Here is a 27,484-nt window from a genome sequence, read left to right as displayed (position 1 = left end):
AAAAATAAGCATTTATTTTCACAACCAAAAATGGAATGGGCTGTAACTGTTTATCCTAGCCCATCCCCAAAGAGCATTATAAAAAAAACTATAGAAACGACTCAATAACAGCAGATTATCAACTTGTGTTTCAATTAAAACCTTTATTTTGAACATAGACAGTGAACTGATTACATTAAAGTGATCCTCAAGATCATTCCAGGCTTTACCACCAACAGAAACACATCTTCTATTAACATTTGTTCTAAATTTACTTTGGTTAAAAATATAAACCCCTGTTAATTTATACTTTAATTCTCTTTGTTCAAAAAGTGATCACTATTGTAATTTGATTAATGGATCTACTGTATATATGTTTTGCATGTATTGCTCCAGCTATCTGAGCAACAGGCCAGGAAAGACAATATCAAAGATGAACCAGTACTCAAAGATAAATTAAAAAACACTGTTAAATCCTGGGCTTGGAGCCAATAATGCAGGTCGGCATTGGTGGTAACCAATGACAACGTAAAGCTAGGGATCACATGCCTCCAGCCACTACCCAGTGATACCAATATGCATATAATTGTGTTTTTTTTTTTTTTGGTTTATATTTTTTTGGTCTTTTTCTTCCAAAATGTGAATAGCTTTGGTTACTAAAGTGTGTAAAAATAAATGCATGATCTAATGTTGCTTTTGTGTAGCTACAGCTGTATTTTCCTTCATGTTTTTCCTCAGTAAATGATGAATTCATCATCGCTATGAGATAAAGGACGTTGTCTCTCCTTCCTCACTGAGTGTGGATTGATTTCTTCTCTCCATCATCATTTGTATTATTGCCACTGGCTGCAGTCTGCACATACGTAATCCCCTGATAGGTGGTTGCCATGGAAACGCGGGTCACATGCGTGGGTTTCCTGCAGCCAGAGGCGGCAGAGGATGCTCGGACCTGAAACCCACAGCCATTTTCATCCAGCAGACACCGACGATCGGCTGTGGACGGACCGCACCTCGGACCACGGACCACATCCCCGCCTCTGCACCACCAGGACCGCAACGCCAAGCCGCTTTAGTCCGCATCCGTAGACGGGCAACAGGAATGAGTATAGAAATCCCTGAAGGGCTGACGGAGCTGTTACAGAGCTTTACCGTGGAAGTGTTGAGGAACCAGCCCGGGGATTTGCTCGAGTTCGCCTTGCAGTATTTCACCCAGCTGAAGGACAGCGAGACCAAAGAGGCTTCCTTTGGCCATGAGCAGAACTCGGCTCCCAGGGCTGGGAAAGCGGTCATCTTCATCGAAGAAGCCATGCAGATCGACTCGGAAAACCTGGAGGAGGACGACGACGACGACGACGACGACGACGGGGAATTCATAGGTGGGCTGATGGAGGCTGTTAGCGCTGTGCATGGATGGATGGATGGATGGATGGATGGATGCATGCTGTGGGATGTGCTGCTCCCCATGCAGAGGATGCATCTGTAGGATGAAGGTTCCAATCCTGTGTGCTGGGCCTGCTGTGATTAGCATAGCTGTATATTGTAGGGCCTCTGCAGGGCTGCACCATGGGCTCTGACACAGCATCCCAATGAGGACTGGCCTCTGCGGGCTGGAAGGGCGTGAGGGTCACCATAGGACCCATTAGTAGACTGGACCACTGATCTATAACTGTTTATAGGGTCACTAAACCCCATAGACACCTTTTCCTGCTGAAAACAAATGTATTGGGGTGTGAAGTGAAGTAGTGTTGTTGGTTGACTCTTGTCCAACTCTTGAGATTTGACTCAAAGTAGGGCTGGGCGATATGGACCATGACATATTTTTCCTCACAATGTCGATATACGATATAAATCTCCATAATTTAAATTCAAATAAGGTCTGACAAGAAAGAACATTAGCTGATGCTAAATGCCACAATGGCTCATTTACTAATAAACAGCTGCACAATATGTGCCACTTTTGGCTTTTTCACTAATAAGGGACAGCACGTGTGAGTGAGTTCTGTAGTGTGGCTTGTTCAGGGGAAGGTCTTTTTTTAGGGTGCACTCACAAATCCATCTAACTGTGCTTTTAATGCTGTTCTGTGAAGTAATGATACAGTGACTCCTAAAACTAGTTTTCCAAAATCCTGCAATTTTCCTCAAATTTTTCTACAAAGTTTCACCAAAATTAGTCACAAAATGAAGGAAATTTAAGTGACTTTTGGTTCAATTAAAATTTTTGCTTGGATATTTTTGGTGCCTGACGTACTTTACATATCGGTTATACGTCGAAGTGCAAACTTGCTATTTTTCTCTATCTGTGGCCCACTTGAGATCAAACCGTATTTGGCCCCCAAACTAAAATGAGTTTGACACCCCTGCTTTATTTGTTGAAACCCAGCTATTCCAATCAAAATGTTTTATTGGTGGTTGTTTGTGACGTTTTTGGTGGCTTATTGCATTATGAACCACCACTGTAAGCCCCGCCCCTTCTACGAGAACTAGTACCTGTGGACTCTACAATCTGTGGTGAGATGGTTGGAGTAATAGAATTGTGAATAGAGAGGTATAGTGAGTACTGAGAAGCTAATTAGCATAGCATAGATTGTTTTTTGTATATTTTATATTATAGACTGGGTGGTAATAAGTGCTCCATGAACCCAATCAAGGCATTTTTTTTAATTTCCAGCTCAGACGTTCGTCAGCCAAAACCTCAGGGATTAGTTGATTGTTTTTCAATCTTGGGGTAGCCTGAAATTAAAACGGGGTCACCTGAAATATCTAGTGATTGATAAAAATAAATAAAAAATCTTGCTGATTAAAATTATTGTAGGTCCTATTCATTTTAAATGTAAAATTAAATTTTTTTTTTTTTTTTTTTAATTAACTCGACACCACACGCAATCTCAAACAATTGTATTCTTTACTTTCACTTTCTCCAACAAAAAATGAGTTCATATAAAATACAGTATAAACATATTTGAGCTGGGGCATCTTGTCACTTTGTGCACTAATCATGACTACTTTGTATTTGTAACACAGCATAACAAACATGATCAAAAACTATCTCTAGAGAAAAATGTCCCTTTGGTCGCCAGAAATTTGTGATATAAAAATGGGGTCATGACCTGAAAAAGGTTGGGAACCACTGGTTGAGTTACTCTTTAACGCCACATGGGTGCAAGGGTGAGTGAATCAGAAATATTCAAATACCATCCCTGATTTTTGTTAGTATGTGGCTTAAATTCAGATTTATTTGAGGATATCGATATATACAGCTCCACATGAGCTCCTTGGGTGTAGGAACGTTGCAATCCTCTGCCAGTGAAGCCTAAGATCTAACATCCTACTGTATGTTTTCATGCTCTGCAGCTCCGGTCATCAACAGATACATCAGAAGAGCATCAGGTGAGTTATGGTTTCCTCCCGTTTTTGTTGTGTCAAAGCCAAAGTTCTGCACTGTGTCAAAGATGGTGAGATTCAACATGAGCACCAAATTAGATACGACTTACGGACTTTTTCCATTCATAAAAATGTTGATTTATACGATCTTCTTTGTCTTTATGTGAATAGTTATAAACCCAAGTGACAGATGTGGATGATCACTGAAACTCACCTCATGGTTACAGTGGTGAAGGTGTAGCTTGGTAAAGAGAACGTTCAGGTGTAGTAGCTACTGTACATGTTTGCATTCCTTGAACTCTTTATTCAAATATAAACCCAGTGGACACGTGCCACATGCTTGTACTGGGTTTTATTTCAAATGCTTCTTCACAACATCAAGAAGCTAGAAACCTTCCTTTAGAGGTGTTGGATGTAGAAAAGATATATAAACACATTCCAAATAAGGTCTTATTGATGAAATAATGTGACTATGAATGTAATTAAACTCATCATCATATTAAAGAAACCAGTTTGAGATCATTTTTGACACGGAATGTTATGGAAGTAGATCAGAAGGCGGTACACCGTGATGGACATGGTCTGCAACAATAAGAAGAGGTCCACACCTTTCAACCAGCAGCAGCATGAACTGTTGCTCTAAGTGATTTCTGTGTGTGCATTCAGCACAGTGCTGCAACAAGGAAATATGAAATGAATGACAATAGTTTACTAAATTAACTGTATTAAGCAATATTTGGCAGGATTTGGGGAAGTTTAAAAACCAGTGAGGTCTTGTTAGAGCCCGAAGTCTAACAAGACCTGAATTTTTATAAAATAAAATAAAAAGATCATAAATAAGGATGTCCTGATCAGGTTTTTTTTTGCCCCCGAATCCGATTCCTTGGATTTTGAGAATTGGCCAATACCGAGTCCCGAAAGAAAAATGTAATAAAACTGAAAATGTTACAACTGGTCAATAATGAAAACATAAAAACTTTTTGCCGTTGTTCTTATGGGGCAGGCAAAGCATTTGTCCTCTAATAGTGTAATAATTAGACTTTACACCAATCTGATCGGCCGATATTTAGCATTTTATACAATTAATGTGATCGGCTGTAATGTCTTAATTCGCCGACCTGACCAATGACGTCATTTTTGTGATGAAACTTTCTGTAGATGCTCCCATTGCATTGTTTTATCATTCACACTGAAGAGTTGTTTGCTTTACGTGACATGGCTTTATTTATTTCACTCACCTTCATTGTTACATATTGGGCTCTAACAAGGATACAACTTTTTCACTTCTGATATCATACCATTATGTTACAGTGCGGTGAGTGGGGAGGAGTTTGTTTGAGAGGCAGACAGTTAGGAAAGAAAAAGTGAAAGTAGACACTTAAAATTTGTATTTCATTGCAAAATCATTTTTTAAAACAAAGCTTTAACCATATAGATCATATTGTCTTTGTCTATATTGCGTATTAGAAAACTTTGATATGTATTGCTATATTGATATATCTTACAGCCCCAGCACATCTGTAACAGTTGATTATAATTGGACACATCTTAGTGCCAAGGCACAACTGCCCTATACAAACCCAATGACTACTGAAATGACTGCTCATACACAAGATAATCCTGGTTTCAAACTCATAAGCTTCCAGCTTTGAGCTCAAACCATTAACTGCTACACCAGTGTGCTCTGTCATTTTCTGGTCAAGGAGATATTTTTGATGAAGCTCTTAAAATAGACACTAATGAATCTAGTAGTGTGGTCCTAATCAGCATGTGTGTTGTCGTCAAGTATCTTACGTTCTCCCAGTGTGTAAAAAAACACGTTTGCATCACTGAACATCTGTGTGGGATTATTTCATTCAGGTTGGTTGAACAGATTAGTTACATGAAGGAATGGTCTGTTTCTCATGTGCCAACAAAAAAACTATGGTAAATCTTGATTAGATTTGGTTTTTATATCATAGATATTTCCATTTTATGATATGAGAGTTGAGTTTTTTTTATGTGACATGACGTATCCTGTGTACGGCAACATATTCTTCACCTTCAATCTCTCTATTTCAGTCTGTGCTGAAGCCTTCAATCCTGATGACGATGAGGAAGATAAAGAGCCAAGGGTACGCACACACACACACACACACACACACACACACACACACACACACACACACACACACACACACACACACACGCACACACACACACATGCACACACACACACACACACACACACACACATGCACACACACACACACACACACACACACACACACGCGCACACACACACGCACACATGCACACACACTCACTAAATCTAGAAATGAAAAGAAGCCAGAGGAATGGTTTTATGGGATGAGATCTACTTCCATCCTGAGGATGCAAACCTTTTCTAACACCCGAGTCCACCACTGTGTTGCTGACCCTGGTGGGTGTAGAAGACTTATTAACCAGCATGTGTGTTACCCACTTACAGGTCACCTCCCCAAAAACCGACGAGCAGAGACAGAGACTACAGGAAGCCTGCAGGGACATTCTTTTTTTTAAGAACTTGGATCCGGTGAGTAGATTTTTCCACAAGCAAAGCTCAAGTTTATGACCGTCCGCGTCCTAAATCACACACAGCTGGAGCTCCATCAGCTTTTCACTGCTCATGCTTTGAAACCAGACATGGGCTACTGGTGGCCTTGGAACCACATGCAGATGTCGGACTTATTTTTGTGTGATCCCCAAAGTAAACACACAAAATTGTTTTTAAAAATAGATAATAATTAAAGAAAATACACTAAACAACAGCAATATGACACAAAATTGGCCCAAAAAACATAGGAATGTATAGAAAAATACACAAAATGACACGAAAATTTTAAAATGACAACAAAAATACAAAAAACTAGTAAAAAAAACATAAATTATATAGAAAAATAGCAAAAGGACAGCAAAACTACACAAAATGACACAAAAAAAGATGAATAAACCCAGAAAACAATTAAACAAATTGTGGTGCGTTGCTCATTATATGTAGTGAGTTACTGAGTTACTGTGGTATACTGGTCATGTTTGATATGTCTCCATGCTACACAGATATGTGTGTTGTCATCATCACGAGGCTTTTCAGAAAGAAAGACAGTCAGATATTTCTATGATCAGCTGTGTTTGTGCAGGGACACATCTAAAACATGTAGGAATGCATGCTTTAATGGCCAGACATAAGCATACGGAACATACAGTTTAAACTGTTTGTTTCATTGAAAAAATGCCGTTAGGATTAAATTTTGCGGATAAATCAGGTTTAATTTGAATAATTCAGGTAAAAGAGTAAGTGGGTAATGAGCATGCATTTCTATTTAAATTGATATAATTTTTAGCACGTCTTTCCATTGAGTTTCTTTTGATAATAATTAATAATTGAATTTTAAATATAACACATAATTGCAGTGTTAGCTAACCCTGTACGCAGTTCTGTCAGGTTTTCGTCCAGACTGGTGAACTTCTCTGTTTGTCAGACGTTGAGCATTGTGGATGTTTTTACATTGTTATTCACTGTGGTGGTGGTTTTTTTAATTTATTTATTTTTTTAACTGCGATGACTATTATTATATACAACTGTGCTTTTTTCTTCTCTGAATTTATACTACTTTATTCATCTTTTGCTGAATTTTGTGGTTTTCTTTCAATTATTTGTTGCTACATGAAATAAAAAGATGAAGGATTATCTCCTAAAAATCTGAGTAAGTCCATAAAATGATAATAAAGGACCAGTCCGTTTTTGGAATGTAGTAATATTAAATAAGTCAGTCAATAAATATGTATATATATATATATATTATTTATGTAGCATAAATAATTAAATTAATCTTCATTTTGTAAAGAGTAATTATTAAACCCATGCTTCATGACGAAGGATAAGTCATGAAAAGGTGATTTTTGAACAATATTCTAAATGCAATGGAGAAAAAATAGGATTTCAGAAAGTGTAATGATGGATAAATAAAATCTAATTAAACCAGAAAAAATGTAAATAAAAACAGAGTACATTTGCTGAAACACAAATATCACATGTGGAACAAATAGAAATGAACCACAGAATTATTATAAATTGTATAATCATTAATGTAAAACTAACCTGGAACTAACCATTGACCAAAGTAAACCATCTGCTGGTCCCTGTTAACGTGGTGTGTGCCACACTGTTTGAAATGCCTTCCCATGTTTCAGGAGGAGATATTTCAGGTGCTGGATGCCATGTTTGAAAAGTTCTGCACTGAAGGAGAGCACATCATTGATCAGGATGATGATGGGGACAACTTTTATGTCATTGAAAGGTTTGTTAAAGACATTTTGACATTTTATGTTTTTATGATAAAAATCACGCTAATATCAGGTAATAAAAGTGCCAAATGGTGCTCGGTTTGTCCGTAATCTTAAACATAACAGCGTTATTTTCACTTCGGCCCTGTATTTTGGTTTGCTGAAATCCCAGTCTGTTACATCATCAGAGGAACTCTCGTATCCAACTCACACGAACGCTTGATTTCTGGAGAAGTACGCCTTTGAAGATGTTTTAGATATGTTGAAGGATTCATTCAGCCTTATTGATATGAAACCAATGTGAGTGATAAGGAACTAGTCAGGCTGCTGTCAATGCAGCACATCAAGCTCTGTGTGCTCAGGCTCCGAAGCTCGCAAGTGTATGTGGACCATCATTTTCTTGCGTTACAGAATTTGTCGCAGCACCTGTATAAATAAGTGTTGTGAATTCCTTTCCCAGAACTTGAAGTGTTCTTACAGTTAGCTATTACACAGTATGGAGACCTCTTTGAGAGCAAGTCATATAATGATAATAATGATGCTATCTAACTCTGTTAGGTGTCATCAGTGTGAGCTTTCAGTTCTGCAGTGAAGATGAAGATAACCTCGCAAGAACGTCTCCGTGTGTCATAACCCATATTTCGTCAAGAGATATTTAAATGCTAAATTTAACGTTAAGATGGACTTAATGATTTTTAAGATTTTATAGATGCACTATTTAGGATGTGTTGTTGAATTTAGCATCTACTTTAAAAAATGGTGCCATATACACACTGTTTTAGTCCTGGACTCGGTCCAAATTGGCGGATGACAGCTGATAATTTTATCACCTTGGTTTGGCTCGGTTTGCATTCAGAGCGTAACTTCTGATCGGCTCCAAACAGCCTCTGGTGCAGTTCCATGAGCTAACCAGTTGAGGGAGCGTTACTGGAGTAGAGACTTCTCTAGGCAGAAAAACAGAAACCTGAAGAAGAGGCTATCATCAATGGGTCAAGTTGAACGCTTAAGAGTAACTGAAACTTCCTCCTTCTCCGTTTATTCTTTCACAAGATTCATCAATGGAGCAGCGACAAGTGGCCGTGCTTTAGGTGATTTTAATGCCCTGTTTTGTGCTGTCACTGACTGTGAAACCAACAGAAACAATTGCATTAGAATTATCTTGTTTGATCTACTCTAGACTGTGTTTGCATGTTCACACAACCCAAACAAGACGGACTATTTGAGCAAAGTAATTCTGTTGCATTTTAACCGTTCTAGGATCCGTCAGTGTGAACGCACCCTTAAAGCTGCTATCTGAGAGATCGTCTCAATGTCCCGCCCTCAACAGCTCTACTTCCTCCCCTGCCTCTGCCAATCTACCAGAGGCAATCATACATAAACATAGACTTCTCAGAAACTCCGGATATCAGCTTTAACCAAAAAAAAAAGCTGATGTCTTAAGGATGCCTCAAAGCCTTTAAATCAATCAATAAAATGAAGGTGAAATAAGATCATCAAAGATAGTGAAAAAGGCAATAACAGGAGAAACAATATTTAAAAGGCAGTAAGATCATGAGAAAGGTTGTATTTTCCGTTGGTATTTAAAGGTCTGTCTTAATTAAAGACATTTAAAGTTTTGCTGTGAGTGTAAGTCAGGAAGAAACTGGATCCACAGTCCGAGATGATCATCCCAGTTTTCCACTGGATCTTGGCACATGCTGTAAAAGTCCATTTGATGACCTTAGAAAGCTGTTATGTGACAGATATTTGGTATTTCAGCCAAATGAGGAGGGCTAAAGTAATTAAAATCAAACTCTAAAAGTTCAATATCTTTTCTAAAATGAAGCCAATGGAAAAAAGATAAAACATAGTAATGTGTTTACATCTAGAAGTGTTGGTTAAAAGGTGAGCGACTCAGGAAAGAGTGAGAAACTCCAAAACAAAGTGCAGTCCAATGCTCGCTTATGCTCTGAGCTGATCAAAGCATGGATAGCCTTTCACTAGCTTTCACCTTGGCTAGAAAACTTAGCTGAAATACACTCGCTTTGACCCACGGAGATGTCAAAATGTACCCTCAGGCTTCTAAATGTTGCTTTGAAATGAGATGGAAAACCAAAAACTGGGCAAGAGTCTCATTAGTTGTGTCCACTGTTAAAATATGATGAAAAAAGGTTTTGGCTCAGAGACTGCAATCATAGAACAATCTGTCACGACTGATGCGTGTCTGGAAATGAAGACAAAGTGTTAAAATGATTGTAGACTTCATTAATGTTTAAAGCCAACATACAGAACTAACCTTTTCTTGCTAGCGTTGCTGCTGATGTTGGTCCTCACAGCTATGTGGTTTTTTTTCTTCCTCCAGTGGGACATTTAACATTTTCCTGAAGGTGGAAGGTGTGGAGAAGCTGGTCGGTTGCTATGACAACAAAGGCAGCTTTGGCGAGCTGGCGTTAATGTACAACACGCCGAGGGCCGCCACCATCGTTGCCACATCGCCCGGAGCCCTTTGGTGCCTGGTGAGTGGGCTCCACACTGAGCTTCCAGCGGTCATGATTTGATTAAACACACTGAAGGTCTGCGGCACCATGATAACTCACAGTGTGAGCCATGGGATTCAGCTCAGAGATGGTGTGGGAGTAGCAGCAGCAGAAATCAGCTCTGATCTTCTCCATGTTTATGTAAAGTGGGTGCATTTCTTACCCCGGGTTTCCACTGGATACGTCTCCCCTGCGCCACAGCAACGATCCGGTTTGTCCCCGCTGTCCGCCGTCCGGTAATCCCTACCGGTTGCGTTTTGAGTGCGCCACGGTACACTCCGGTTTATTGTGACGAGACAGAGGAGTTCTCACGCAGTTAAATGTATGTGTTATAAACGCAACAATAAACAGGTCAGTGTTTCTAGGAGTACAAGGAGGATGGACTCTCTAAATTTGTCATAGCCAACAGAGAAGAGATAAAACTGCACCAGTAAAACATGAACTAAATCAACGTTGCTGCAGTTTACAGTGCAGTTACAGTATGAGAGGAAACAGTATAGTGGATGTGAGTTTGTTTTCACACATTTTGAAAAGTCACTTGATATTTTATTGCGGAATACGTGCTTAATTTCCTGTTTAGCTTCATTTGCTCTATGCTGGTTGATGAGTCGTGCTCCAGTGTCTGCCAGAAATAGAAGCCCTGCGTATATCTGGTGGAGGGCACCGGACTACCGCATCTGGGAAGGAGTAGACACGCACCGCAGCGGACCCGGTGGAAATAACACATAGACTAAAGTGGAAACCTATCAGCTCTGGTGACGTGGCGGTGACGTAACGCAGCGGAAGACAGCGGAAGACTAACCCCCAATTTCCAGTGGAAAATGGGGGTTAGTCTTTTGGCTGATCTCTTGAAATCAAAAGAACTGTGGTGTCTGTATATGTTGGTTCTGATTGAGAAAGTTATATTTTTTTGCAAATAACAACCTGATTTCTTGTCCTGTAAACTGTAACATTAAGGCTTGAAAATTCCATTTAATTTGTGCTCGGAAGTTTGTTTTGATTCCTGTTGTAAACAATACATTTTTGTCAAACAGAAAAGAAAGAGTTTGCCGATCACCGTAGTTTTGTAGCCTCCTCTATCCCCTCAATGCTAAAGATGTAGCCGCTAGCACGGACATTCGGACAGCGCTAACTGCAACAGGCAGTGTTGCCAATCCACACTCAAGATGACAATTTCAAACAAACTGAATCAGCTTCATTGTCTGTATATTGTCATGTCACTAATATTCTAAGTATTTTAGTAATGTTCAGTTTCTACTTCTCTGGAATGTTCTATACTAAGTTCTGTTTTTACTTTTAATACACAAAAACACATTTGTTTTAGAAAGTTTACAAAAAAATCTGGAAAAGCATGGATATACCTTACTTACATTTAAGTGTATGCTTTGTGAACAATGCAATCATAATATTCTTTATTCATATTACGCATTATTTTAGCGCATCATTTTGTTGTTTAAGCTCATTTATTGTTTTAATTGATTCAATCATATATAAAAATCCAATTGAATTTGAAAAACGTTGCTTCTCGTGTCAAATATTGTTATGCGATTAATTTAGATTAGATTGATTAATTACAGTCTCTAATGAATTAGATTAATTTTTTTAATCGAGTCCCACCACTAGTAAAAACACTTCTTAAAAAGACTTTGCCGCTTCAGCACCTTCTTTGTATTGTTCTTCTGGACTTCAAATCCCACAATGCAATGCACAACATATTTCCAAAGTTCAAGTCACATGACCAATTGTCAATTAACGGAGATCAAAACAAACTTTTGAGTTGTAATTTTGAACCTTCTTTTGTTTGTGAGTAAATTATTTCTATTTATCTATGAAGCCTACACTATGTCTATGAAAGATCATAGTCTCCAGCATAGTCTCCAAAAAATGTAATTCCCTTTACATGCTTCATGCCAAGCATGGCCACACACACACACACTCACTGTATCCTCTAAAGTTGTTTCTCTTGTTTGATCAACATTTTTACCACCCACCGTCATTACATTTCTAAACACCATTGCTTTTTCAAAAAGAATAATGTGGAAATTAAACACTTCATCTTTTTTTAGAGTCTACAATCAAACTAGAGCCACAGTGAGTCAGCAGAAATTAAACATTAGGACCACTGCCAGGTGTAGACATGGCGCCATTTGGTGGGATGTGTAAGATAGCAAGTGAATTCTTAGGGGCGGAGACACTAAAGGTTTAGGGGTATTAAAACGTGTGCAAATGTCACTCCACCCACTAATAACGAGTACAAACCCCAGCGAATCAGGACTGCGCATTTTCAGTACATCACAATCCATTTAGCACGTTTCCCTCTGATGAATATGTAAAATAGGCGTATCTCACAAGGGAAGCGAAAAAATTGGAGGGGGAAATGCAAATGAATTAATGCAGTGGACGCAATACAATTCATCAAATCTGGAACGGTTTTCGGTGACAGTTTTCTGCGCCGAAACTAGTACGATCCACAGGTGCAAACACACACAGAGATCAGTTGCAGTAAATTGTCACACAATACACGGCGGATCAATAGTCTGGTGACGCTGCGGTGCAGGGTTGCTTTGCGTGGAGCTCCATGGATGTCGCTCCGGACGCACCGCTCCAGTGAGCTTCTGTCTTTCTCTCCATGTTTTCACTCAAACTCTTGTCATGTTGGTGGCAGGAGCATCAGGCCAGAATCAGCTGATCAGCTGCATAATTTACATAGTGATGGCACAATTTTCACAAATGAGAGTGTGAGTGACAACGCTGCTCAGGAGGTCTGACCTGCTGGGTGATGGTCAGTAGATCATCTTCAAATGGTGCTGACTGATTGACAGACTCTGTTGCTGCAATGACTCAGATGAAGCATCAACAGATCAATAGGACGGTTTCTGTCCAAATCTGCCTGTTTTCTATGGACTGATCATAGGAAAGTTACAGGAACTGATGGAGCACCCACATTAAATTAGGAAAACAAAATATATATCAATAGGATTTAAAGTTTATTAAACAACATTTTTATTTGTTTATTCTGTTTTCGACATTACTAAATGATATTAAATGTTAGTGCAGCAGACAGAGAAGTCCACCTGCCTCAATTTAATTTCTTCAAATGTAATTTTGTCCATCTGTACACTCACCTCTCCACTTTGAATGACCAAATCTTTCATTTAAATAGGGCGGCCTCAACCATGTCTACACGTGCACCTAAGTGCCGCATGCAGTGTTAGTGAATTCCTCACAGCAGGTGAGCAAACAGCGCCACCAAAGGATTTGGGGACGCACCTGGTTTACCACCCTTTATTTCAGATCTTAGTGAATCTTCCCCTTAGTCCTCAAAGGAGAAGAAGTGGAGAAGAACAAGTGTAGAGAGTAAAGACAGAGCAGAAAATGGTCCAACCCTGGAGCGATTCATTTGCTGTTTGACGTCTTTCTAAGAAGCAGCTTGTTGATCAATGACTCAGGGGGGATCGTGTCCTTAAAGAGGGGCCAACAGCTTGTGTTCAGGCATGTCTGTGCACCCAGGGCTGGTTGTTGCTTTGTCCTTACTCGACCTGAGCACACAATGCCTCGGCTGCAGCTTAATATCTGTGTGATTAGCACTCCAATGGATCAGGGTGTCAGATGGTGCCACTTTGTTTCAGGCTTCACATTAGCTTTGACACATTTAGCTCCGTCTGCAAATGAGTCCCACTCTGAAACCAGCTTCTTCAGAATCAGAAATCAGAAATGTTTTTAATGGCCATGTACAGTTTTAAGGACAGTACAAGGAATTTGTCTTGGTAGTTGGTGCACAAAAACAAACAAAAAAAAAAAAAAAAAAAAAAAAAAACAAAGAACAACCCAGCAACAATAATAATAATAATAATAATAATAATAATAATAATAATAATAATAATAATAATAATAATAATGATAAATATAAAGGATGAGGGATAAATAAAGGATAGATAGAGAATAAAGGATAAATAGGATAAATATAAATATATATATATATATTATCTACAGTGCAGCAGATAATGTCATCATGAAGGTGGTGATCGGGTGGGGGGGGTTCAGTGGTTGACTTGGGGTGTGTTCATGTGGATGGTGGCAGAGGGAAATAAGCTGTTTTTGTGTCTGGAGGTTCTGGTCCTGATGGACCGAAACCTCCTTCCAGAAGGGAGAGATTGAAACAGTTTATGACTGGGGTGGGAGGGGTCGGCCACAATCTTTCCTGCACGCCTCAAAATCCTGGAGGCGTACAGGTCCTGGAGGGAGGGCAGATTGCAGCCGATGACCTTCTCTGCAGAGTGGATGATACGCTGCAGTCTGGCCTTGTCCTTGGTCGTAGCTGCAGCGTACCAGATGGTGATGGAGGAGGAGATGGTGATGGAGGAGGAGAGGATGGACTGGATGATGGAGCTGTAGAAGTTCACCATCATCTTTGTTGGCAGACTGAACTTCTTCAGCTGCCGCAGGAAGTACATCCTCTGCTGAGCTTTTTTGATAAGGGAGCTGATGTTCAGCTCCCACTTGAGGTCCTGAGTGATGATGGTCCCCAGGAAGCAGAAGTACTCCACAGAGCTCACTGTAGAGTCTCCTAGGGTGAGGGGGTGAGGGGGGCTGGGTTCTTCCTGAAGTCTGCTATCATCTCCACTGTCTTTAAAGCGTTGAGCTCCAGGTTGTTCTGGCTGCACCAGGACACCAGCCGGTCTGTCTCCCACCTGTAGTCAGACTCGTCTCCATCAGAGATGAGACCGATGATGGTCGTGTCGTCTGCAAACTTCAGGAGTTTGACCGACTGGTGAGAGGAAATGCAGCTGTTGGTGTACAGAGAGAAGAGCAGAGGAGAAAGAACACAGCCCTGAGGAGATCCAGTGCTGATGGTCCGGGGAGCAGAGATGGTTTTTCCCAGCTTCACGTGCTGCCTCCTGTCAGACAGGAAGTCTGTGATCCACCTGCAGGTGGAGTCTGGCACGTTCAGCTGGGAAAGCTTGTCCTGAAGGAGAGCTGGGATTATTGTATTAAAAGCAGAGCTGAAGTCCACAAACAGGATCCTGGCATAGGAGCCTGGGTTGTCCAGGTGCTGGAGGATGAAGTGGAGAGCCAGGTTTACAGCATCGTCTACAGACCTGTTGGATCTATAGGCGAACTGCAGGGGGTCCAGGTGGGGGTCGGTGATGTCCTTGATGTGGGACAGCATGAGGCGTTCAAAGGACTTCATGACCACAGATGTCAGAGCGACGGGTCTGTAGTCATTAAGTCCTGTGATCCTCAGCTTTTTGAGGTATTAAAAATGTCTGTGAACACTGGAGACAGCTGATCAGCACAGTGCTTTAAGGTGGAAGGAGAGACAGAGTCCGGTCCACAAGCCTTACGGGGGTTTTGTCTCCTGAAAAGTCTATTTACATCTCTCTCTTTGATGGAGAAAGGTGTCTCTGTGGGAGGGGGGGGGGGGGGGGGGGGGGCAGAGGTCGTTAGCAGCAGCAGGGGCTCTGGGCATGTAGTTTGTAATTTGCCTGAGCCCTCTCCAGACAGAAGCCGAGTCATACGCAGAGAACTGATGTTGTAGCTTCTCTGAGTACAAACGTTTGGCTTTTCTCACCTCCTTTCCAAACGTGTACTTCGACTCTCTGTACCTGGCTCTGTCTCCACTCCTGAAAGCGACCTCTTTGTCTGCCCTCAGCCCTCTGAGCTTAGCTGTGAACCAGGGTTTGTCATTGTTATAACTCACCCTGGTCTTTGATGGAATACAGATGTCCTCACAGAAGCTGATGTAGGACGTCACAGCGTCTGTAAACTCATCCAGAGAACTGTTCGCAGATCTGAAAACATCCCAGTCAGTACAGTCCAAACACTCCTGGAGTTTCTCCACTGCTTCACTGGTCCACTGTTTAGATTCCTTCACCACAGGTTTACAGAGCTTCAGCCTCTGTCTGTATGAAGCAATCAGGTGGACCATCAAATGGTCCGATAGGCCCAGTGCATCACGGGAAACGGCGTGATAAGCACTGCTTAGTGTGGTGTAACAGTGATCCAGTGTCTTCTCCTCTCTGGTCGGACATTTAATTAATTGTCTATATTTGGGGAGCTGGTGTGAGAGGTCCCCTTTATTAAAGTCACCAAGCACAATGACAAAAGAGTCAGGGTAGGTCCGCTCCATGCACAGGATCTGGTCGGCGAGTGTGCGCTGTGCCTCACGCACATCAGCTGACGGTGGGATGTACACACCAACCAGGATGAATGAAGCGAACTCACGGGGAGAATAGAAGGGTTTGCTGTTGATAATCAAGGATTCCAGGTGAGGAGAGCAGTGCTGAAGGATCACTGTCACGTCGTTACACCAGTTGCTGTTCAGATAAAAGCAGATTCCTCCACCTTTCCTCTTCGCGGTGAGCTCCGCGTCTCGGTCCGCTCTGTGAAGTTGGAAGCCGGCCAACTGCAGCGCAGAGTCCGGTACCGCTCCACACAGCCACGTTTCCGTGAAGCACAGAACAGAAGATGAGGAGAAATCTCTGTTTCTACCCAACAGCAGCTGGAGTTCGTCCACTTTGTTACACAGTGAGCGCACGTTAAAGAGGAATATCCCCGGTAATGGTGTGCGTCGGCCGTGCTGGCGGAGGCGCACAAGCGCACCAGCTCTTTTTCCTCTCCTCCGACGCTTCACTGCGTGAGCAAAGGTGAGCGCACCTTTGAGTAAAATGTCCAGTAAATCCACAGAGGAAGCGATGAAAGTGGGAAATAAATCTTTGGGGATTGTTGCCCTGACGTTCAAGAGCTCTTCTCTGGAATAAGAGCAGCCAATTGCGGATTTTACGACAAAAACAAGACAAAAAAGTGCGCACCAACACACCACAGCAGCCATCCGCGGCGCCATCTTGAATCTTGAGAGATTTAGTCCTGGATAGCCACTGTCCTGCAACAATACCTAGAATATAAAATGAACTTCCTGCCAAAAGATTAAAACTATGACTAATTCAACATTTTCTGTTAAAATTAACACAGACTCACCTTGTCACTAACTTTTGTTGGGTGTGTTAAAGCAGCTCTTTTAGGGTTCGAGTCTCCCATGTGCATAAGTCCAAAAAGCTGCACAGCGGTGTTGTTTTTGGCTGTGTGCTATTCTCCCCCTGTACTTAAGTCAGTCGCTGCGCGCCTTCATCCCAGTTACGCACTGTGGGTGGAGCAGCCCTGAAATGTGGGTGTTCCCTTTCAAATCTGGCTTTACGCACATTCTCCGGTGTGAGTAAGTCCTTTACGTCTTAATCACTTCTAACCCTGGAATAAGTGCAGCGCCCCGATAAAGTGAAACATTATATTGCACTAGAAATATGGACTTAGTTACATTTGAAGCCACACAGACTTGTGCGTCACGCAGCAGCAGCTGTGATCACTCCGGTGCTGCTGCGTGATTAATTAAGACCACACATATTTTAATGAGGCTCAGCTCAGGTCACTTTAAACTATTTATATTTAAAACTGCGTATTATGGAAGCCAATAGTTGTTTCACTGCAAACATCCCTCTGTAATAAAGCAGGACGCTCTGCTGCTGGATTATTTCCTCATATTTCCAGCATCTAACTCAGTCACGCTTTATAGCGATGATGATGATTATAAAGATGATGATGCTGATGAAGTGCTAATCAAGGAAAGAGATTTTAACTGTGACTCAGTCACACTGCAATAATCTGATCAATGATATGATCAAATCAACCTGTTACATTGTTTTTCAATGAAGGCATTTCAAATTAAAAGTGAACTTTATCATTTTCATTGATTTCAATGACATTTACAAGCGTTAGGAAAACTATGTACTGAAAGCCAGTAGCATGCCGACGTTGAGCAGAGTTGAGCTCCGCTCCGAACTGTGGACTGCAGTCAGGGGTACTTCTAACTGCAGGTGCCCAAAAAAGTGCTTAAATCCAGATGGGAGAATAGACCCCTTAATCTTTATTCCTCTGTTATCTCCTCATACGTGTGGCGAGGTAAACCGCCACGCTGGAAAGGCTAAAACCCTGCCCTGAAACCTGTTTACACTTGTTTAAAAGAAAAACGGACTAGTTAATCTCAAATGCGTCACAGATTATAGACAATTACAACATCGATGTGTCCTAGTTTACACTTCTACGTATAGATTTCATGTGACAGATGTCACTGCAGGATCTTTACATTAAATTTTATTGATTTCCGGACCAATTTTAATTAAATTTGGGGACATTTTGTCGACATTGAGGACATTTCCAGGATTTTGAGAAAACTGAAAGTTCTTTTAACAATTTCACATTAAAAATGACTTCCATCATGTGATATAAGCATAGGAAAACTGTAAGCCCTGCAAATATGGTGGAGTCTTATTGAATTTGTGTAAATGAAGGCACTAAGATCTGAATCAGCTGGTATTTTAATCAATGATTCATGTTTTCTGTATCATTTTTACTTTCTCCTACGGGCTGAATTGGATGCGATATGATTTGGCCCCTGGGCCTTGAGTTAGATATTTGTGATTGTGATCTAATTTAATCATCCTCTCATGATCAGGTATTTTATGAATGGTGCAGGAAAATAATTGTACAAATTAAAGATTTAAAAATTGATTTGAATTCGGTCTCATTTGAACCGCTGGCTATAAATTACAAATTTCTTTCTTTCTTTCTTTCTTTCTTTCTTTCTTTCTTTCTTTTTTCTTTCTTTCTTTTTTCTTTCTTACTTTTTTTTGAGCAAATCCTACTTCACATCCACAAACAATTCAACCATATGTGCTATAGATGTGCCACATTTACCAAAGTGTAGCCCCAACGATGACAAAACATTTGGTCATTTAAAACTATTGCATATTATCAAGTCTATTACTGTGTTTTTTTTGTTTTTACAAAAATTGTAAAACATTTTAAATCAATCTCCTCCCACAATGTTTGCTCTATTGACACCAAACTTGCTACAGCTCATCTTCAGACTGTCCTACACAAACAATCCACACAGATTATTGATTTATTAAAAAAGTCAGCCTACAGTGCATAAAAATGGCTGTAAACAGTAAAGTTAACATATACCGATACTTAAAAATTCTTGCTCAATACATTGTCAATGTTCAGAAAATAAATACAATTATAGAATCATTGTAGATAGTGTGTAGAAACCGCTGTCCTGTTTTGCCTCAAATGGCCTGGCCCCGACCATTGCTGCGCAGCAGCTACAATTGTACTTGTTTCTGTAAATAAAAAATGTAAAAGTATCTGGTTGCTAAACAGAACACTGATCTAGATAGAACCACTGCTGCATCAGAGCTCTAGAAGAGCGCCCTCTACAGGTGTGTGCACAGTGCAATGTCATACATTCTAGATATCATTATGGTATTTGAGTGGAAAAGTGTGACATCTTGAAAAGCTGGACTGGTTCTTGGTCATGAAAGGATGCTTCTGTTGACCTTAAATCTGTGTTTTAGGACCGTCTCACATTCAGGAGGATCATTGTAAAGAACAACGCCAAGAAGCGGAAGATGTACGAGGCGTTCATCGAAACACTCCCACTGCTCACCTCCTTAGAGGTCAGGATTTACACTAACAAACAACAAAATGTGTATTTACACAAGACAGTATTAGCACCTGAATGTCCTCCATCCTACAGCTCTCTGAGAGGATGAAGGTGGTGGACGTACTTTCCACAAAAGTGTACAGCGATTCGCAGCAGATCATCGCTCAGGTGAGCAGTGTCTGTGTCTGGTTTATGTTTGCCTGGCTCAAACATTTCTGTCCTCGTGTGTGAGGGTCTGATGGCTTTGTTCCTTTAGGGGGATTTAGCAGATTCCTTCTACATTGTGGAGTCTGGGCAAGTGAGGATCACCATGAAAAGAAGCCGGGTATTTGCACACATGCAATCAAAACACATTGATACACAAATCAGCCCTGGATTTATTTCACATTATCTCTAATGTTCACATTCATTCAGATAAAAGTGGACACAATGTTTTTAGATGAAGAAAAAGTTACAAAGCGCAAGACTATTCCAGCATTTAATTATTTTTCATGTTGTGCGACCGACCACAATCCTGCGGGTTTGCGATGGCTCCATTGACAAGCTCATCAACATACTTGTATGTTGATGAGCTTGTCTTTTGGAGCCTCCTATAAAACTTGCAGTAATGGGTGGAGAACAGTGGCGGCTGCTGGTCTTTCATGCAGGGGAAGCTCATTTTCTGCCTACTTCAGAAAATTTATCTGTTTATTTAAATGTGAATTCTAGTAGAATTCACATTTTGTTGTCAACAACTATTTGTAGATTATCGCACACGATGGGCGGGACTAAGTGCGTCATAACCGAGCATTTATCCAATGAGCGTCTAGTTTGACTGCAGTGGATCAACCCCTAAATCCTGTCCCATTGAAGTCAATTGAAGCTGAACTTCACCACTGTACCACTGTTTATTAACACTGTGACGCTGCGGTAATGAATGAAGAACGTCACGCTGTCACTGTCAGTTTCCTGTTATAAGAAGCTGATTCTGAACTAAACATACATGTGTTCTGTCATATATTTAGTCAATGAAATGTACACACAACACTACATATTTGACCACTGATTTTAGGGGAAGCTGAGGTTCCCTTGTAGTCTTAAAGCATCCGCCACTGGTGGAGAACCAGTTTAGGGAGTGGGATTTGTTCCATCTGCTTTTTATTAGTTCTGCTTAGGGCTGAGCGATTTTGCCATAAAAAAAAAAAAAGTCTGATTTTTTAAAGAAAAATTTGAGAGTTTTTCAATGCACTTAAAAATGACTGCAGACATCAGATATATTGTCAAAAGTGCAACTTTTTAAAATGCGTAGAACAATCCCAAAATAAAAAGTAAATGAGGCTCTGTCATTCAACAATTTCAAGCTTTAACCCAAGTTTAAGCAAAAGTGCAACAGCAACTTCACAGTAGCGTAAATTTTCTGATTAAGAAATCAGATAACTACATATTTTATAACATAACATTACATTTTTCATTTTTTTTAATTAAAATAAAAAATAATTTGGATTTACAAATTTGATAAATCAATTAAATCTATTCTTTTGCACAGCCCTAGTTCTGCTATAGATACTTCCATCAACCATACTGTCATTTCTGTTCATTTTCCAAGATCTCCTAAAATCAGAGATTCCTAACCATAGACATCATATATGTAGACGCCTCGAGTGCTGCTGATGTGACCATGCGTTGCCATCTTGCTTGGGTCCAACACGCTGCTGTAATGCATTAAGTCTACGGAGGAATTCACTATTTAAAGTGCTCATAAATCACTGATTTGTCAAAATATATTAACGTGAGTTGTCTGTTACAAACGTCAGACATGTTGAATAGACAGACAATGAAAAAAAAAACAAGGAAACATTCAGGTTTAGATTACAGCTTGTGTTATTAGTGAACAAAAAGATGACAAATGTATTTTCATGAACAGTTTTGAACTAAACAATGTTTATTTCCTGACAAAACCCAATAATTAATAGATTATGTGTTTTAAATATTTCATTTACTTGTCTTTTTTAATCAACCTATCTATATATGACAAAAATATGAATATTATACACTACATAGATAATGATGATCAAATGCATATTGTTTATATACAATTCATATGTTTATTATTACCATTATCATCACTGTTGTATAGTTAATAGAAGCATATTTATCAGTTATCAGACATATGAGAGATAAAAACAACTAAATATAACTTATCCTTAACAATATGAAGGTTAGTGTAATAAATACATCCAGTACATTGAAATGATCTCCTAATTACTACAGTCATAAGTCCTTTATTTCAGACCAGGGGCAGTTTGTTTCTAAAATAATTAGGCATTTAAACCCAAATTATGTCTCAAATAATATATTTCACTTATAAGGTGTGTATTACATGAGATAGTGTTCATTTCATGGATAGAACCTGAATACAGAGCAGCTCTATTCCTCCTGTTTATATTAGTTTTACATTCCAACCTGCTCGCTCCACATTATTCCTCACTGTACCTGTGAAAGGTGTTTCCATAGGATTTACTTTCTACGTTCCAATTATTAGAACTAGGGGTGTCCCGATCCCATATCAGCCTGAAAACAAAAATTTCCAATTTTTTTTTTTTCATGTCATTTTCTATTTATTTTATTCAATTGTAGAATACTGTAGATATTATGTTGAAGGTTAAAATATATGTAACCCATTGGTTAATAATAAATGGGTCAGTTTTTCTCATAACTACTGTTGCTGACTATTGTTCTCTGAGTAACATCACTTGATCAAGCCTTTTCTAACATTCCACACTACAAAATAAGTAATTATTATTTTTTTATGAAAGAAGAAAAAAAGTAATAATAGTATGTATGATTGATGCTGATATCGTATCACTATTGGTATCGGCCGATACCAATATAGGCTGCAATATCGGTATCATATAGAAAATGAAAAGTTGTATCAGGACATGCCTAGATAGAACAGTCAGAATAGACACAGAAGTGGGGCATTGTTATCCATGTTCTGTCAGAAGAGCAAGTATGTTAGTGGTAAACACAGCATTTATACAAGATTCAAGAATTCTGTGCGACAGCTATATATGACAATTTAAAAGAAACTAACTAAATTCAGTGAATAATTCTTCTTTATTGTTGAGAGCCTTCTAACTTTACAAGCAGTCCTGCCTCTGCTCAGACCAACAAAAGATGGCAACGTTTGGCCAGGAGTGACTGGGCATCTACTTATATGTCTATGGCCCTAATAACCACAACCAATCTTTTCATCACAATCTAAGCCTGTAGTTTTTCCTCTGATTTCATGAAATAAGGACTTATTTAAAATAACTCAACCTATACATTTTTGAAATATGAGCTGATGTTTTTTGAGGAGCCCACAGTTAGCTGGTCAGCTATCACAGTGGCTGTGTTGTAAATGTCATACTAACGTACTACTCATACTAAATCTGACGCCAAAATGAGTATGTAGTGCGTTCACATTAGATAGTATGGAAAGATGCAGTACGCGAGAAATACCCAGATGTATACTATATTGGGACAAATGAGCACATGTTGATATTTTACTTGGTCACTTTCTCACTTAAAGGGGACATATCATGGTTTTAAATCCTTCCTTTTTACATATAAATCATACAGTTGTGGTCTATATAAAGAGGAAATGCATTGCTTGGGTTTGAATTCCTCATTATTATAGCTCCACAGGCCCCTTTTCTACCCCTTTTCTGATGTGCTTCTGAGAGCAACTCGTTTTGGTGCGGTCTCTTTAAATGCAAATGAGACACTTCATACCCCGCCCCCTCTTCAGGTGACACTCGGTTCAACTCCACCCTGCTCGGCCATTTTTGTAGTTTGATAGAAGAGATACGGCTATGTAGCGACGCATAAACTTTTTATTCAGAGGTTATTTACAAAATGTCAACAACAGAAGACTTGTCCATCCAGCTTTACATGTTCAAGCCAGAGTCTGCCCAGCGGAGCGAGATGAAAATGAAGATGATGAACCTGCAGAACCCTAACAAGTGAGCTAACACAAGCGCCGAGCTAACGCTAGCGCCAAGCTAACGTCATGAAATGCATTTTAATACAGTCTTTTCGGAGACAAAACCGGCAAAATGAAATGACTAATGAAGACTTTAGACTTAAATTATATCACGTAGGCCATATCATCAAGGATCTAAAATGAACACACAGCGCTAACATATGAAGATGGTACAGCTGCTAATGCTAACAAAACAATGACAGGGACGTCTTATCATCACACTTTTTAGCGTTATTTACAGCTTACCGAAGTGCTCTGTTCATCGTCTCCAAAGATAGAAGGAATTGAACCCTCAATCAGACAAAGTCTTTCTGCAAATCCTTCTTTATACTGGCGGAGGTTGCTGAAGCAGTCATCCTTGAAGTGCTTCGCACACACAAAAATGATCTTACCCACAGATGTGGGTACATTTCTATAAAAAATAAAACTCAACCAGGCACTTTGAAAAGGTTCTGGTGCTGGGAGATGGTGTAATGAAGCGTGTGGGTTACTACATCCAACAGCCAAACATTTTGACTTATCCTCTCGTAACTTCTGCATCCTTGAGCTTGGACTACAAAATAAAAGCGAGAAATAAAAATGGCGGATTGCTCGAAGTGTTGGACCTGGAGTTGATGTACAAATTTGGCAGTTCCGCTGCAAATACTGTGATGTAATAGTTCAAAAAACATAATAGAAAATAGAAAAATCGAAACAGATTGAAAAATATGAGCAAAACAGAATATAAAGATATCAACGGAGCACCTGAAGAGACTAATTTTATTTTTTCTGTACTTCTATGCACTCTAAATATACAACAAAATGCATTTAAGGGCTAAAAAAGTGGATTTAGCATGATATGTCCTCTTTAAAATGTTTTCAGAACTTTCAAAGGTGAAGAATCAATAGAATATTTAGCCTCAGTGTGCTTCAGGTTTTTGTCATAGGTTTGAAATGCATCTTGGGAAACTTTGAAGTATACTTCAGTGGGAATGGTCATCATCCTAACCATACTAATAGTATATAATAGACATTATATACTTATTGAGTTTGTAGTGTACTAGTACAGTACCTGTCGGAAGTATGTTTTCATGTAGGGGTTTAAGTATAGTTGTCAATAATGGCCAAATGAGTATGTTAGAAGGTTGGATGTACAAAGAGGTGGACATACTCTGTACTCTGTAGTGTTATAAAGGGGTTTAACATTTCTTAGTGCAGGGGTGATTATTGTGTGTGTGAGTGTGTGTTATTATGGTTAGTGCTGTTTATTGTAGGTGTTACGGTGCTGTTTTCTCTTTGTGGTTGTGGTACCACGTAAAAAGAACAGGTCGGCACTCTCTCTCACACACACACACACACACACACACGTGTATCAGCCGTGTGTGTGTATCTCAAACAGACACTGCGTTGGGGAGATATTCGCTCCACAAAGACACAAATATGTACACGCACGCACGAACGCAGACCTTTCTTGCTTTTATAGATAGATATTACGGAGTGTGCCATGCTCCCTTATGCAATGGCTTCCTTCAAAATAAGTCAGCATGTAATGTTGCTCTAACTTTTATTGCTCCTCATTTCTTATTGGTATTTGGACAAAGGATATGAACAGTTTTGGTGCCGTGCTTATAATGTAGTAGCTGATCAGTGTAAATGTGTATAATTGTCATTTGGTGTCTTACTTTGTGTCTTCATGACTCAGACAAAAAAGGACCAGGAGGAAGAGGAGGTGGACATCGCCATGTGCTCGAGGGGACAGTATTTTGGAGAGTTGGCTCTCGTTACGAACAAACCCAGAGCTGCTTCTGCCTACGCTGTGGGGAACGTCAAATGCTTGGGTAATGCTTTTTACATATGTTTTATCAACTTTATCCACATCTGGATAATTGTCCATTCCTCTGTTTTGGTGCTTCTCCGTCAGTCATGGACGTGAAAGCCTTTGAGAGGTTGCTGGGCCCCTGCATGGACATCATGAAGAGAAACATTGCTAACTACGAGGAACAGCTGGTCACCCTGTTTGGAAGCAGCCCTGAGATCGAGCAACAAAGTGCATAAAGTAACACCAATGGACCATTAAAGGGTTAATCTGGGGCGTGTTTGGATGTACAGATTTTCCTACAAGAAATGTGAATATCCACTGCAGTACATCATCTGAGTGTCTGACATGTAAGACTCTGAATTTCCACCTGAGACAAGGTTCACATTAGCAGAGTTTGACACCGATTGGACTGAAGTAAAGCCAAAGCAGATGTGCTTACAGCTTGTTTCAATGGCTTTTTTCAATGAATCTCACCGTAAAGATATTACTGTGCATTTTACTCATCAAGTTATGTGCATTGTTTGTTAAAAAAAAAAAAAAAAAGAAAAGATTTTTACATAGATTCATCATTTGTTCACAGTGTTCTCTGCTGCACCCACAGCATCATTTGATTTCTGTGCTTGTTTTGATGCCAAAACTATATTTCTTACTGGAGATCTTGGCGTTTCTTTTGGTCACAGTTCATTGTGCATCAACACAAGAGCTCAACATTTATTACAAAACTTTCTGTTACATTTTGATTACACCAGAATGTAAACTTGGCACTACCTTAATGTTTTTACAAAGCATTTTTTTGTATTATTATTATTGTGCTGTTTATTCCTGTGTCCACACACTATAGCTGATAAGTGTTTGCAGCAGTTTGTTTTTGTTTGTTTGTTTGTTTTTTTACAGCCAAACAAACTTCTGCTGCTAGTAAGCTGATAGTTTTGTAAGATTTGAAAACATTCTCCTGTACAATTTTTAGAGTGACCTCTTCTTATGAAAAAGGTCATACCAACGTCCTCAGACACTTAATCTTTCTCCAATTTTTTTCTGTATTTAATGTAAGTTTTAGGTCATGCTGTTTTTTGTGGTGATATGAACATTACTGCAACTATAATTATTGCTGTCTACCTCGGCCAACAACTTTTATGGTTCCCAACTTGTCAGGAGTCTAAAATGAGATTTCTTGTTCTTTTTTTTTTTCTTCTTCTTCTTCTTCTTCTTCTTTTTCTTCTTCTTCTTCTTCTTCTTCTTCTTCTTCTTCTTCTTCTTCTTCTTCTTCTTCTTCTTCTTCTTCTTCTTCTTCTTCTTCTTCTTCTTCTTCTTCTTCTTCTTCATTTTACATGCATAGTATAAAGTCTTATGTATTTTGTCTCTATTTTGCCGGCTAAATGGTAAAAAAAAAATTGATTAGTTATAAAACAATAGTAATTTTTCATTTCATCCCTCTTTAATATTTCTGGTGGTTTTGAAAAGCAAAAAAAAAAAAAAAAATGAAACTGGCTAAAAGTAGTGTGCAAGTCACTTATCATGTCAATAAACAACATTTCTTACTACCGTGTCATACCTGGGTACACATTTAACCATGTAAGTCGTGCATCATTGAATAAATACAGTATATAAGAAATGTACACAAAATTCACATTTTAATCCAAAATAATTATTTCTATAAATGTGATTTTAATTTTTTATTTTTTTTTCCACAATTTGTATTAATTTAAACGCATTGTTCATATCACACATTTCGATATTTTTGCAGCTTTTTTTTTTAACTAAGGAGACAAGAAGAAAGAAAGCAAACTCAGCATTTGTACTCGTCACGTTATTGTTATCCACAATAATGAAAGACACACATTCATAAAGTTTAGATGTCACATTGTTCATTCATTCATTATAAAACATTCACTCAGAAAATCCTGCAGCAGAAAATGTCAATATTTAGTAGTACTTGCAGGGATTTTCGCGCTGATGTAACATTGTATTGTTCTTGTTATTGCCAATCAGCTGTTACTGGG

The 27,484-nt window shown here is 39.4% G+C and overlaps 1 protein-coding gene across 1 annotated transcript; it reads left to right on the top strand.

The window, feature by feature from the left end:
• The first annotated feature begins 845 nt into the window (after positions 1 to 845).
• On the top strand, positions 846 to 26,846 carry prkar2b (protein kinase cAMP-dependent type II regulatory subunit beta). Its single transcript, XM_028451739.1, has 11 exons — positions 846 to 1,355; positions 3,331 to 3,366; positions 5,422 to 5,474; positions 5,831 to 5,914; positions 7,573 to 7,679; positions 10,007 to 10,160; positions 19,592 to 19,693; positions 19,774 to 19,848; positions 19,937 to 20,005; positions 25,368 to 25,503; positions 25,587 to 26,846. Exons 1-11 carry the CDS (start codon positions 884 to 886, stop codon positions 25,718 to 25,720), a joined length of 1,422 nt encoding a protein of 473 aa, XP_028307540.1. The 5' UTR covers positions 846 to 883; the 3' UTR covers positions 25,721 to 26,846.
• The last annotated feature ends 638 nt before the right edge of the window (positions 26,847 to 27,484 follow it).

Source organism: Gouania willdenowi, chromosome 6 (genome assembly GCF_900634775.1).
Source record: "Gouania willdenowi chromosome 6, fGouWil2.1, whole genome shotgun sequence".
NCBI classification, from domain to species: Eukaryota; Metazoa; Chordata; class Actinopteri; order Blenniiformes; family Gobiesocidae; genus Gouania; species Gouania willdenowi.
This window is presented reverse-complemented; position numbering and strand designations above follow the sequence as displayed.